We start from the raw sequence: 15,655 nt of genomic DNA on the forward strand, positions 1-15,655 counted from the left end.
CTGGCTCTGACCCCAACTCTCCACGGGTGTCTCAGGAGGAGTTGGAATATGCAGCAAGAATGAAATCCCAAAGGTTTTCATTTATGGCTTTGTTTCTTGTAACATACGCCATTTAGCAGAATATTTTATCCAAAGTGACAGTCATTTGTGCATACATTTTACATATGGGTGGACGATGGGAATCGTACCCACTGCCTTGGCATTCCATTGCCATGCACTACCAACTGAACTACAGATGGAGAATGTCACATTGTCACGTGAACTGAAAGTTGCTAAGAAAAATAGCCACATAATGCAGGTTACTGAAATCGGGAACCTTTATTCTGTGCATGATGTTTAGCCTCTCTAAGGCCTCAATCACACCAACAGTGTTGTTGCGCAAAATGGTACGCAGCAATCATCTGGATATGTGTGCAGCAAAAGTTCAACATTCACCTTCTGCTACCATTTCTGTCAAGGCGTCCGTCTGCGCAAACAGTTTGACGAGTATGTTTGATAAATCACACCGCAACTGCCTCTGCAATGCAATGCTGCAAGGCAAACGCAGAGTTCCATTGGAAATGAATGTACTTCTGGTGTACCAAAACGCAACGACGCTGTCGGCGTGATCGAGGCGTAACACATTGTTTACATGTTGTTCTACATGTGGTCTTGGAGGTGGCATGGGACGATGAAATAGAAAAAGTGTCCCTAGCTGCCCTGCCGTAACGCAACACATTTCTCTCTCCAGGGAGGCATGTACGTCTTCCAACTCTTTGACTACTATGCTGCCAGTGGGACGTGCCTGCTCTTTGTGGCTGTCTTTGAGACTGTTTGCATTGCTTGGATTTATGGTGAGTGTTTAGCCAAGTTATGTGGGAATGCATTGAGGGGCACATTAACATGACAAAGGGGGTATTTTCATTGAGCCATCCTCTGCCCTCCAGCAGTAGTCTGCTGTTAATGGAAGTGAAAGGGCTTCTGGGAGAGGAACAACTGGCTGAATGTGATATTATTAGACCGCTTTGAATTATAAATATTTTTATGAGATTGATACTACTTTTAGCGAACAGTTAGCTGTTACAAATTAGTATTGTGTACCGAAACGGTGCCCGCATCAAGGACACCACACACCCCAACCACGAGCTGTTCTGTCCCTTACCATCAGGCAGACGATATCGGAGCATGAGGTCTGATAAACAGGCTCAGAGACCCTTTCTATCTACTGTCCATCAAACTGCTGAACACTTGAACTGGACTGACCACCTGCTTTGATTCTCTGCACCTTAGCGCACACACTGTAAACTTTAATGTGCTGTCGTTACTCAAAACCTTGGAGGAAACCTGTTGCACTCCATATATCTCGGTACAGTTACTTAACGTGATTTTGTAGCCATTACTCAAACCGATAGTCACTGTGACCCTGTAGGGGGTCAAGATTTGAGTTGTGCCAGTTTGAAAATGTTGAGCAGCGCCCCACCTAAGCCATACCTCCAATATCATTTCCCAGGGTGCATTGCCTTTGAGTGAATTGTACAGTTATCACCCATAACTGCATTTGTTAGTGACAGAGATATAGTTGCAGAATTAGTTTATTTTCAGACCGGTGGCCTCCACCAAGTGAGTTCCTAGGCAAATATTATTGTAATGACCCGGCTGGGTCATTAAAGAGAAAAGAGACGGACTCCAGGTGTACAGGTCAGAACACAGGTTTATTCCTAAACTGGGCTATTGTTCAGGCCACAGCCCACGCCGCTAATGCCGAACGTACACAATTATACATGTCGAGTTAAGGTCACTCTAATAGGAACAGATCAAGGCCCGAACAGAAGAGAGAGATATGAGACACTCATCCCTCTTTATGCATTTCCAAATCCCGCGGGATTACCCATCATACCCCCCCAACCTTTCCATCTGTCCTGACATATTTAACCCCTGCTAGTAGCCATGAGAACCATAACACACCCACAAACACAGAACACAATACCGGGTCGTTACATTATCATTATAATTAAACTCTTTATAACAATACATGCAAACATACTAAACATTAAGAACACCTGCTTTTTGCAACTCAATACTAGGAAGGTGCTCCTAATGTTTGGTATACTCAGTGTACATTACATACAGTGTCTCATAAGGCCTTATATTGAGGTCTAGCTTTACCCTAATACAGTGGCCTGAAACTCATGGTTTACAGGCCACATCAGGCCTGCAAGTGGGGTTGCAAAATTTCAGTAACTTTTCCGAAAATTCCCAGATTTTCAAAAAAATCCTGGTTGAAGGACTTCCAGGAATCTTCCAACTGTAATTTCTGGATAATGTACCAGAATTTTGCAATCCACATTACTTGCAAAATGATGTATAATTCCTATTGGAATCCAGACAGATTTAGGATATCTAACCGTTTTTATTTTTTTGTCACCCACAATCTGCATTCATAATGACTGCCAGTGTTAGGAACAGTGGACGGAGACTACCTAGGCCAAAACTGGAACAACCATTTCAGTAAAAGGTACAAGACAATCTAGCTAAATGATTGGGTTACTTTCGAATTATTCGTTTAGAATCATTCAATGCACAAGCAAAAACACTGTCACGATCGTGTGGGGGATTGACGGACCAAAACGCAGCAGTTGGAAAATAAGCCATCTTCTTTTATTTTAAAAGATGACAAAAATAAACACGAAACACTTTAACAAAACGAACAAAACAACAAAAACGACCGTGAAGCTACAAACGTTGTGCACATACATACAGGCTACAAACGTTCTACATAGACAATTACTCACAACCAATGAGAGCCTATGGCTACCCTAAATAAGGCTCCCAATCAGAGACAACCGAAATCAGCTGTCTCTAATTGGGAACTCATTCAGGTAACCATAGACTCTCCTAGATAACTAAACATACATAGACAACGCTAGACATCTACACTCAACACAAACCCATATACTACACCCCATAACCCCTTTACCATATAAACACCCAAAACCAACAAAACATAAACATTCCCCATGTCACACCCTGACCTAACTAAAATAATAAAGAAAACAAAGAATACTAAGGCCAGGGCGTGACATAATCCCCCCCTTGAGGCGCGAACTCCGGGCGCACCATACACAGTCTAGGGGAGGGTCTGGGTGGGCTTCCCTCCACGGTGGCGGCTCCGGCTCTGGTCGTGGTCCCCACTTCACCACAGTCCCTAACCACCTCCTTAGCTTCTTCAAAATGACCCCTCTCCACATTAATCCCATTGCATTAAGGGGGCGTTCCGGACTAAGGGACAGCTCCGGACTAAGGGCCAGTACCAGGGTAAGGGGCAGTACCAGGGTCAGGGGCAGTACCAGGGTAAGGGGCAGCACCAGGGTAAGGGGCAGCACCAGGGTAAGGGGCAGCACCAGGGTAAGGGGCAGCACCAGGGTAAGGGGCAGCACCAGGGTAAGGGGCAGCTCCGGACTGAGGAATGGCAGCTCCGGACTGAGGAATGGCAGCTCCGGACTGAGGAATGGCAGCTCCGGACTGAGGAATGGCAGCTCCGGACTGAGGAATGGCAGCTCCGGACTGAGGTACTGCAGCTCCGGACTGAGGGACTGCAGCTCCGGACTGAGGGACTGCAGCTCCGGACTGAGGGACGGCCCATGGCTGGCTGACAGATCTGGCTGCTCATGGCTGGCTGACTGATCTGGCTGCTCATGGCTGGCTGACTGATCTGGCTGCTCATGGCTGGCTGACGGATCTGGCTGCTCATGGCTAGCTGACGGATCTGGCTGCTCATGGCTAGCTGACGGATCTGGCTGCTCATGGCTAGCTGACGGATCTGGCTGCTCATGGCTAGCTGACGGATCTGGCTGCTCATGGCTGGCTGACGGATCTGGCTGCTCATGGCTGGCTGACTGATCTGGCAGATCCTGTCTGGTTGGCGGCTCTGGCAGATCCTGTCTGGTTGGCGGCTCTGGCAGATCCTGTCTGGTTGGCGGCTCTGGCAGATCCTGTCTGGTTGGCGGCTCTGGCAGATCCTGTCTGACGGACGGCTCTAGCGGCTCCTGTCTGGCTGGCGGCTCTAGCGGCTCCTGTCTGGCTGGCGGCTCTAGCGGCTCCTGTCTGGCGGACGGCTCTAGCGGCTCCTGTCTGGCGGACGGCTCTAGCGGCTCCTGTCTGGCGGACGGCTCTAGCGGCTCCTGTCTGGCGGACGGCTCAGTGGGCTCATGGCAGACGGGCGGCTTTGCAGGCTCATGGCAGACGGGCGGCTTTGCAGGCTCATTGCAGACGGATGGCTCAGATGGCGCTGGGGAGACGGATGGCTCAGATGGCGCTGGGGAGACGAGCAGTTCAGTCATCGCTGTTGCAGACGGCAGACTCCTGCCGGCTGAGGCGCACTGTAGGCCTGGTGCGTGGTGCCGGGACTGGTGGCACCGGGCTGGGGACACGCATCTCAGGGCTAGTGCGGGGAGCAGCAACAGGACGCACAGGACTCTGGGGACACACAGGAGGCTTGGTGCGTGGTTTAGACACTGGTGGTAAAGGGCTGGAGACACGCACCATATAGCTAGTGCGTGGAGGAGGCACTGGTGGTACTGGATTGGGGCGGGGAGGTGGCGCCGGAAATACCGGACCGTGCAGGCGTACTGGCTCCCTTGAACGCCGAGCCTGCCCAACCTTACCTGGTTGTATGCTCCCCGTCGCCTGACCAGTGCGGGGAGGTGGAATGACCCGCACCGGCCTATGTAGGCGAACCGGGGACACCATGCGTAAGGCTGGTGCCATGTACGCCGGCCCGAGGAGACGCACTGGTGACCAGATGCGTTGGGCCGGCTTCATGACATACGGCTCAACGCTCAGTCTAGCCCGGCCGATACGTGGAGCTGAAATGTACCGAACCGGGCTATGCACGCGTACAGGAGACACCGTGCGCTCTACTGCGTAACACGGTGTCTGCCCGTACTCTCGCTCTCCACGGTAAGTACAAGGAGTAGGCGCAGGTTTCCTACCTGACTTCGCCACACTCCCTTTAAGGCCCCCCCCAAGAAATTTTTGGGTTGTACTCACGGGTTTCCAGCCTTGTCTCCGTGCTGCCTCCTCATATCGCCTCCTCTCGGCTTTCGCTGCCTCCAGCTCTTCACGAGGGAGGCGATATTCTCCAGGTTGATCCCAAGGTCCATTTCCTTCCAATTCGTCCTCCCAACTCCAGAAATCCTGTGTAGGTAGGTCCTGTTGCCGCCTTCCATGCCGCTTGGTCCTATGGTGAGTAATTCTGTCACGATCGTGTGGGGGATTGACGGACCAAAACGCAGCAGTTGGAAAATAAGCCATCTTCTTTTATTTTAAAAGATGACAAAAATAAACACGAAACACTTTAACAAAACGAACAAAACAACAAAACGACCGTGAAGCTACAAACGTTGTGCACATACATACAGGCTACAAACGTTCTACATAGACAATTACTCACAACCAATGAGAGCCTATGGCTACCCTAAATAAGGCTCCCAATCAGAGACAACCGAAATCAGCTGTCTCTAATTGGGAACTCATTCAGGTAACCATAGACTCTCCTAGATAACTAAACATACATAGACAACGCTAGACATCTACACTCAACACAAACCCATATACTACACCCCATAACCCCTTTACCATATAAACACCCAAAACCAACAAAACATAAACATTCCCCATGTCACACCCTGACCTAACTAAAATAATAAAGAAAACAAAGAATACTAAGGCCAGGGCGTGACAAACACAGATATAAAAAAATATACGTTTTAATTACCTGCAGCAGAGCATGCTGGGGAAAAAAACTACATTTGTTATCATAACTTTAAATTGAGTTGATGTGACTTATTTAGTTTTGAGTCAGTACCACATAAGCATTTTAAGTAATAATGACTTTTCATTTACTTGTGGTTCAACTTACTAGAAGTATTTGAGTAAAAAATGCCTTGGGGTTTACAGTGCATGCACTCACTCACGCACACACCCACACAGACATACACACATCCACAAACATGCACACACACACACAAACATACACACACACACACACACACACACACACACACACACACACACACACACACACACACACACACACACACACACACACACACACACACACATATATATAAATTAATTCTACACACATCACAACTGTTGCTACAAGACTTCTATTGTGATTACTACACAATATAAACCCTTGCACCCAAATTCCCACTTCCCTTAAACATGTGTAAATATTGGACTATAAATTGTGCCTACCTGTATTATACCATTTTTAAAAATTCGATTCTACTGAACAATTTCCTTTATGTTCGTATTCTTATCTTATTTCTTATTGCGATGTCGAAGGAACCTGCAAGTAAGCATTTCGTTGGATGCGTACACTGAGTATACAGAACATTAGGAACGCCTGCTCTTTCCATGACAGACTGACTAGGTGAATCCAGGTGAATGCTAGTGTAACGGATGTGAAATGGCTAGCTAGTTAGCGGGTACGCGCTAGTAGCATTTCAATCAGTTACGTCACTTGCTCTGAGACTTTAAGTAGGGTTTCCCCTTGCTCTGCAAGAGCCGTGGCCTTTGTGGAGTGATGGTTAACGATGCTTCGTGGGCAACCGTTGTTGATGTGTGCAGAGGTTCCCTGGTTCGCGCCCGTGTCGGGGCGAGGGGACGACGTAAAGTTATACTGTTACACTATGATCTCTTATTTATGTCACTTGTTAAATCCACTTCAATCAGTGTAGATTTAAGAAGGATTTTTAAGCCTTGAGACAATTGAGACATGGATTGTGTTTGTTGGCCACTCAGAGGGTGAATGGGTGCAGACAACATATTTAATAAGTGCCTTTGAACGGGTTATGGTAGTATGTGCCAGGCGTATTGGTTTGTGTCAAGAACTGGAACACTGCTGGGTTTTTCATGCTCAGGAGTTTCCTGTGTGCATCAAGAATGGACCACCACCAAAGAACATCCAGCCAACTTGACACAACTGAGTTAACATGGACCAGCATCCCTGTGGAACGCTTTCAACACCTTGTAGAGTCCATGCCCTGACGAATTGAGGCTGTTCTGAGGGTAAAAGTGCGGGGGGTGCAACTCAATATTAGTAAGGTGTAATGTTTGGTATACTCAGTGTATACCATGTGTATCCCGTACATAAGACTAATAAAACTTGAAACTTGAATGAGTATCTGTCCGCTGCGGACTCCTGCCTCATTCTTCTTCTCTTTCCCTGCTGTTCCTGTAGGTGCTGACCGTTTCTATGACAACATTGAGGACATGATTGGCTACCGTCCCGGACCTATTATCAAATACTGCTGGATGTTCTTCACTCCTGCTACCTGCTTAGTGAGTATTTTTTTTCTGAACTAAACCCTGTTATGTCTCTTGACTGAGGGGTGCCCACTGGTGGTTACTATTGAAAAAGCATCTGACATTGCACAGCTAGGCTAATCAAATTCACAGAGATTTTGTAGAAAGTGGGAAAGGTTCAAAAGGAGGATAAGACCCAAATGAAAGCAAGTCAGTGTTGTTGTTTTTAAATCAACGCAAAAAAAATGTTTTTGACTCTACCTAGGACGTAGCAACCAGTGACTGTCAAAGAGACACAACTGATTGCATTTATTTGCCTCTGCAGGGTACCTTTGCCTTCTCCCTGATCAAGTACACCCCTCTGAAGTACAACAATGAGTATGTGTACCCTTGGTGGGGCTACTGCCTGGGCTGGCTCCTGGCCCTGTCCTCCATGCTCTGTGTTCCCCTCTGGGTGGTCATCAAAATGTGTTCTGTGGAAGGCACCCTGAAAGAGGTAAGTCACACACACCACCCACTGTTTCACCCTTTAACCCCACTGACTTTCCCCTCTGTTTGCTATTGTCTCATGTCATGGCTTAAGCTACTGTAACTTAGAAATCAATACAAACCAATATAACAAACCAATCATGTCCTGCACCTTTCCGGTGTATGTGACAATAAAGCATCTATAATAGTTGTTGTCTATTTCCTCTGTTGTTCTGTAGCGCTTTACAATCCTGACCACACCGTCCACTGACTTACCTAAAACCAAGAAGGAGCAGGAGAAGCTGCTGGCCATCTTTCCTGGCGATGGGGACAGCCTCCGTCAGAGACACCCTCCCACCAAGGAAGGCTACTTCCCCGTCAACGAGAAGGAGTCCAACTGCTAGAGCTGGGAATGTGGACCCAGACCTTCTGAGGTCCCATGTCCATTCCTTTGACATGGCCTCTGTCTCGGCCCCGTCCCAGACCTCTCCTCAACGATACCTCATAACTGCACAACTGCGGCCAAATGAGCACGGATGCAGGGACACTGGTGCTGCTGTGCCTTAGCTCTTTCTCTCCTGCAAGGTCTCTCAGAGACAGTACAGACTACTGCTTCAGATGCTGTCCTGTTGTTAAATCGTGTACACTCTCATGTTTACACACTCAATGCTACTGGCTCTCCGCCATCTACACTTCCATCCATGGGAGAGTCGCTCTCTCCACTTCTCTCTCCCACTGTTGCCTTATCAACCAGGAACTTTAGCTGTGATTTGCTGATTTCTTTCACCAATGGCTAAAGTTGAGCAGACATTGAAATGGTGTGATTCAGTGATTTGTTATATGTCCATTGTGGTTGAGACTTGAGAATGTTTGTCTGATGATTACACCTGCTTTCTAAGGAAGCATCTTTTATTTTCCTTTTTTCATGGACATCTCGGCATATGTGTACACAATTTGTTATGATTAAGTATTCTTTTAGTGCATTATGTCGAATTCGCTGCAGTCATATGAGTTGAATGTAATACATCATTCTAATCAATATGTTTGTTAATTTACCTGAATGTGCTAAACCTTAACTGACAACATTTTTACAGGACAAATGGAGGAATCAGATAGGCATATGCCAACTAAAAGCCTCATGTCATTGTGGTTACAATAAGTAATACATCATTTAAATGCCCAGTGCAGTGAAAAACTAGATTCTCTGTGTTTTATATACATTTCCACACTATGAGGTTGGAATAATACTGTGAAATTGTGAAAATGCTTATGCCTTTTTAGTGTAAGAGCTGTTTGAAAGACCACCTAGAATTTCAGCCTGTTTTGTCGACATCGCCAGTCTAGTTAATAGACCAATATGAAAGAGTTCCAAACCACTCTGCCAATAACAGCTAGTTTTCAGTTTTCCTCTCCCCGCTCAGACCACTCCCAGACAGTCCAAGAAAAAGTATTGCTTGAAAAATTGCTCTTTGCTAAGAAGCTATTTTTGTTTCTTTTTGAACATCTTAATTGAAAACAATCATTGTATGGTAGTTCATTGCTACCTTGAAAGGACTTGATATTGTTATAAAAATGACTGCATTGGACCTTTAACAAGTTCACATACGAACACTGTGACTTCAGATTCAAATATGTTATGTGCATGTGCTGAAATGTACACTACCTGTACAGTTTAATATCCAGATTTATGTCACAAAACTTGTGTCAAAAAGAAATCTGAAGCCCACCTGAAGTGCAAGTGTCTCTGTTTCTATTGTAGTAACCTGTAGGAGACTGAATAGTAGGCTATGCTAGCCTGGGGTTGTCAGACTTACTGTAAATGCATTGCATTTGATTCAAAAGCTTACTTGGAGATATAATCATTGTGTATTAGCATTTTAATCATAGTCTTATGTCAGTTTTTATTCTGAAATGTAATACATTGATATTTGCATTGTTCTCATCCTTGACTTGATTCTTAAAAAAAAAAAAAAAGGTTTAGAATCATATATATTTTTAAGCTGTATACCATGTCCAATATGTGATAAAGCACATGATAAACATGGTTTAAAAACTAGTGAAGTATGGATTGTGTTCCCCCAAAAAATGTGTACAACATGTTCATTGGAAATCATTGTGCCGTACAACAGTATACCGCCATAGTGAGCAGTTTAGAGGTGACAGACCAGAACTTGAGTTTCTTACCTGAGTTTCATACCTTATGTTCAACCACACAATGCTAGATAGTCTTTGTTATTTGCTTGTATTGTCGATTCATTAATTTATTATTTCATCATCTGCTTCTCCTTAGCGAACAATAACAACTTTGAACAGTATAAGCTCTTACACCTCCAGTATGTGTTTGTCAGTGTTGCTAAGGCCATGTCTAGTCAAGCGCAAAGCTGAACACCGTTCACATGCATCATTACAACTGACATTGTAAAACACAAATATTTGTATTAAAAGTTTAAAAATAAATGTCATCAAGTCATTTTTTTCCCCCCAACAAGAGATATTTGAAAACTGTTCCATCCAAAACCCAGCAAGAGAGAGGGAGAGAGGGAATGCATTCATGCATTCTAATGGCCGGAAAATGGTAACAGTATCAACATCAGAGTACATCAATAACCAACAGAAATCAATCTATTGAGGTATGTGTGTGCTGTATTCCTTTATTTTTTCATACAAAAAATCGAATGTAACATATTTAGATAATAATAATCAGGAGTAAATGTCAGTTGGCTTTTCATAGCCGATCATTAAGAGTATCTCTACTGCTCCTGCTGTCTCTAGAGAGTTGAAAACAGCAGGTCTGGGACAGGTAGCACGTCCGGTGAACAGGTCAGGGTTCCATAGCCGCAGGCAGAACAGTTGAAACTGGAGCAGCAGCACGGCCAGGTGGACTGGGGCCAACAAGGAGTCATCATGCCAGGTAGTCCTGAGGCATGGTCCTAGGGCTCAGGTCCTCCGAGAGAGAAAGAAAGAAAGAGAGAGAATTAGAGAGAGCATACTTAAATTCACACAGGACACCGGATAAGACAGGAGAAGTACTCCAGATATAACAGACTGACCCTAGCCCCCGACACAAACTACTGCAGTATAAATACTGGAGGCTGACACAGGAGGGGTCAGGAGACACTGTGGCCCCATCCGATGATACCCCCAGACAGGGCCAAACAGGCAGGCTATAACCCCACCCACTTTGCCAAAGCACAGCCACCACACCAATAGAGGGATATCTTCAACCATCAACTTACTATTCTTGAGACAAGGCCGAGTATAGCCCACAAAGATCTCCGCCACGGCACAACCCAAGGGGGGGGCGGGGGCGCCAACCCAGACAGGAAGAGCATGTCAGCGACTCAACAGCAACTCAACCCACTCAAGTGATGCACCCCTCCTAGGGATGGCACCAATAAGCCAGTGACTCAGCCCCTGTAATAGGGTTAGATGCAGAGAATCCCAATGGAGAGAGGGGAACCGGCCAGGCAGAGACAGGGCGGTTCGTTGCTCCAGAGCCTTTCCGTTCACCTTCACACCCCTGGGCCAGACTACACTCAATCATATGACCTACTGAAGAGATGAGTCTTCAATAAAGACTTAACGATTGAGACAGAGTCTGCATCTCTCACATGGGTAGGCAGACCATTTCATAAAAATGGAGCTCTATAGGAGAAAGCCCTGCCTCCAGCTGTTTGCTTAGAAATTCTAGGTACAATTAGGAGGCCTACATCTTGTGACCGTAGCGTACATGTAGGTATGTACGGCAGGACCAAATCGGAAAGATAGGTAGGAGCAAGCCCATGTAATGCTTTGTAGGTTAGCAGTAAAACCTTGAAATCAGCCCTTGCCTTAACAGGAAGCCGGTGTAGGGAGGCTAGCACTGGAGTAATATGATCAAATTTTGGAGTTCTAGTCAGGATTCTAGCAGCCGTATTTAGCACTAACTGGAGTTTATTTAGTGCTTTATCCGGGTAGCCGGAAAGTAGAGCATTGCAGTAGTCTAACCCAGAAGTAACAAAAGCATGGATGAATTTTTCTGCATAATTTCTGGACAGAAAGTTAATGATTTTTGCAATGTTACGTAGATGGAAAAAAGCTGTCCTTGAAACAGTCTTGATATGTTCGTCAAGAGAGAGATCAGTGTCCAGAGTAACGCCGAGGTCCTTCACGGTTTTATTTGAGACGAATGTACAACCATCAAGATTAATTGTCAGATTCAACAGAAGATCGCTTTGTTTCTTGAGACCTAGAACAAGCATCTCTGTTTTGTCCGAGTTTAAAAGTAGAACGTTTTCAGCCATCCACTTCCTTATGTCTGAATCACAGGCTTCTAGCGAGGGCAATTTTGGGGCTTCACCATGTTTCATTGAAATGTACAGCTGTGTGTCATCCGCATAGCAGTGAAAGTTAACATTATGTTTTCGAATGACATCCAAGAGGTAAAATATATAGTGAAAACAATAGTGGTCCTAAAACGGAACCTTGAGGAACACCGAAATGTACAATTGATTTGTCAGAGGACAAACCATTCACAGAGACAAATTGATATCTTTCCGACAGATAAGAACTAAACCAGGCCAGAACTTGTCCGTGTAGACCAATTTGGGTTTCCAATCTCTCCAAAAGACTGTGGTGATCGATGGTATCAAAAGCAGCACTAAGGTCTAGGAGCACAAGGACAGATGCAGAGCCTCGGTCTGACGCCATTAAAAGGTCATTTACCACCTTCACAAGTGCAGTCTCAGTGCTATGATGGGGTCTAAAACCAGACTGAAGCATTTCGTATACATTGTCTGTCTTCAGGAAGGCAGTGAGTTGCTGCGCAATAGCTTTTTCAAAAAAAATTGAGAGGAATGGAAGATTCGATATAGGCCGATAGTTTTTTATATTTTCTGGGTCAAGGTTTGGCTTTTCAAGAGAGGCTTTATTACTGCCACTTCTAGTGAGTTTGGTACACATCCGGAGAGCCGTTTATTATGTTCAACATAGGAGGGCCAAGCACAGGAAGCAGCTCTTTCAGTAGTTTAGTTGGAATAGAGTCCAGTATGCAGCTTGAAGGTTTAGAGGCCATGATTATTTTCATCATTGTGTCAAGAGATAGTACTAAAACACTTGAGTGTCTCCCTTGATCCTAGGTCCTGGCAGAGTTGTGCAGACTCAGGACATCTGAGCTTTGGAAGAATACGCAGATTTAAAGAGGAGTCCGTAATTTGCTTTCTAATTATCATGATCTTTTCCTCAAAGTTCATGAATTTATTACTGCTGAAGTGAAAGCCATCCTCTCTTGGGGAATGTTGCTTTTTAGTTAGCTTTGCGACAGTATCAATTTTTTTGGGGGGGGAAATTGTTCTTATTTTCCTCAATTAAGTTGGAGAAATAGGATGATCGAGCAGCAGTGAGGGCTCTTCGATACTGCACGGTACTGTCTTTCCAAGCTAGTCGGAAGACTTCCAGTTTGGTGTGGCGCCATTTCCGTTCCAATTTTCTGGCTTGCTTCAGAGCTCGGGTATTTTCTGTATACCAGGGCGCTAGTTTATGACAAATGTTTTTAGGGGTGCAACTGCATCTAGGGTATTGCGCAAGGTTAAATTGAGTTCCTCAGTTAGGTGGTTAACTGATGTTTGTCCTCTGACGTCCTTGGGTAGGCATCTGGAAGGGCATCGAGGAATCTTTGGGTTGTCTGAGAATTTATAGCACGACTTTTGATGCTCCTTGGTTGGGGTCTGAGCAGATTATTTGTTGCAATTGCAAACGTAATAAAATGGTGGTCCGATAGTCCAGGGTTATGAGGAAAAACATTAAGATCCACAACATTTATTCCATGGGACAAAACTAGGTCCAGAGTATGACTGTGGCAGTGAGTAGGTCCAGAGACATGTTGGATAAAACCCACTGAGTCGATGATGGCTCCGAAAGCCTTTCGGAGTGGGTCTGTGGACTTTTCCATGTGAATATTAAAGTCACCAAAAATGTGAATATTATCTGCTATGACTACAAGGTCCGATAGGAATTCAGGGAACTCGGTGAGGAACGCTGTATATGGCCCAGGAGGCCTGTAAACAGTAGCTATAAAAAGTGATTGGGTAGGCTGCATAGATTTCATGACTAGAAGCTCAAAAGACAAAAACGTTACTTTTTTTTGTAAATTGAAATTTGCTATCGTAAACGTTAGCAACACCTCCGCGGGATGCACGGGGGATATGGTCACTAGTGTAACCAGGAAGTGAGGCCTCATTTAACACAGTAAATTCAGGCTTAAGCCATGTTTCAGTCAGGCCAATCACATCAAGATTACAATCAGTGATTAGTTCATTGACTATAACTGCCTTTGAAGTGAGGGATCTAATATTAAGTATCCCTATTTTGAGATGTGAGATATCACGATCTCTTTCAATAATGGCAGGAATGGAGGAGGTCTTTATTCTAGTGAGATTGCTAAGGGGAACACTGCCATGTTTAGTTTTGCCCAACCTAGCTCTAGGCACTGACTGTGCTAGTGGCAGACTCCACTAAGCTGGCCTGCACCCTATTTCATTGTGGAGCTTTTAGAGCCCTGTCTATGTTCGTAGATAAGATGAGCGCACCCCTCCAGTTAGGATGTAGTCCGTCACTCCTCAACAGGCCAGGCTTGGTCCGGTTTGTGGGTGAGTCTCAGAAAGAGGGCCAATTATCTACAAATTCTATCTTTTGGGAGGGACAGAAAACAGTTTTCAACCAGCAATTGAGTTGTGAGATTGCTGTAGAGCTCATCACTCCCCCTAACTGGGAGGGGGCCAGAGACAATTAGTCGATGCCGACACATCTTTCTAGCTGATTTACACGCTGAAGCCATGTTGCGCTTGGTGACCTCTGACTGCTTCATCCTAACATCGTTGGTGCCGACGTGGATAACAATATCTCTATACTCACCAGTTTTAGCTTTAGCCAGCACCAACTTCAGATTCGCCTTAACGTCGGTAGCCCCACTCAGTGTACACCAGATAGGTGCAATGAAATGTGTTGTTTTTACAGGGTCAACCATTGCATTATGGTACCCCTGGAGCAAATTAGGATTAAGTGGATTTCTCAAGGGCACAGCGACAGATTTTATACCTTGTCTGCTCAAGTATTCAAACTAGCAACCATTCAGTTATTGGCCCAACACTAACTACTAGGCTAACTGCCAAATTAACAGAAACACCAACTGTCCTAATAGGGCATTGACCCACCACGAACTCAAACAGCTTCAATGCACCTTGGCATAGATTCTACAAGTGTCTGGAAGTCTACTGGAGGGATGTGACACCATTATTCCACGAGAAATTCCATTATTTGGTGTTTTGTTGATGCTGATGGAAAATACCGTCTCAGGCACCTCCCCAGAACATTACCTTAAGTGTTCAGTTGGTTTGAGATCCAATGACTGAGAAAGCCATGGCATATGGTTTACCTAATTGTCATGCTCATCAAACCTTTCAGTGAGCACGCAGGCCATGCGGATGGGGGCGTTGTCATCGTATTGTGGCATAGCCATGGTAGCCAAAATAATGGCCAGACCAGCGTTTTTATACATGACCCTAAGTGTGATGGACGTTAATTGCTTAATTAACTAATGAACCACGCCTGTGTGGAAGCACCTGCTTTCAACATAATTTGTATCGCGCATTTACTCAAGTGTTCCCATTATTTTGGCAGTTACCTGTCCATTGCTCTACAGAAAGGTTAGTGCTCCCCTAGATTCTTGGGACGTCCATATACCTAAACCCTAACCATAAAATCTACCATAACATTAATCCTAACCTTACCATTTTCATTTAAACTTCAATGTGGTGACTTCAGAGTTGGACGTCCCATCAATTTGTTTGCAATACTCCACTAGGGGACACTGTAATCATTTTGCTGGAAGCCGGTCATGTTTACGGAAGTACAAGTG

At 45.2% G+C, this 15,655-nt stretch overlaps 1 protein-coding gene across 1 annotated transcript in view; it reads left to right on the forward strand.

Moving 5' to 3' along the window:
* Nucleotides 1-10,218, forward strand: part of LOC129862680 (sodium- and chloride-dependent GABA transporter 2-like) — a 30,223-nt gene extending 20,005 nt beyond the window's left edge. Inside the window, exons 12-15 of the mRNA XM_055934567.1 lie at nt 731-833; nt 7,229-7,329; nt 7,619-7,789; nt 8,001-10,218. Of these exons, the coding sequence (XP_055790542.1) occupies nt 731-833; nt 7,229-7,329; nt 7,619-7,789; nt 8,001-8,165 (540 nt within the window). The 3' untranslated portion in view covers nt 8,166-10,218. The remainder of the gene's footprint in view (nt 1-730; nt 834-7,228; nt 7,330-7,618; nt 7,790-8,000) is intronic.
* Nucleotides 10,219-15,655: the final 5,437 nt, after the last annotated feature.

This window comes from Salvelinus fontinalis, chromosome 9, assembly GCF_029448725.1.
Source record: "Salvelinus fontinalis isolate EN_2023a chromosome 9, ASM2944872v1, whole genome shotgun sequence".
Taxonomy (NCBI): Eukaryota; Metazoa; Chordata; class Actinopteri; order Salmoniformes; family Salmonidae; genus Salvelinus; species Salvelinus fontinalis.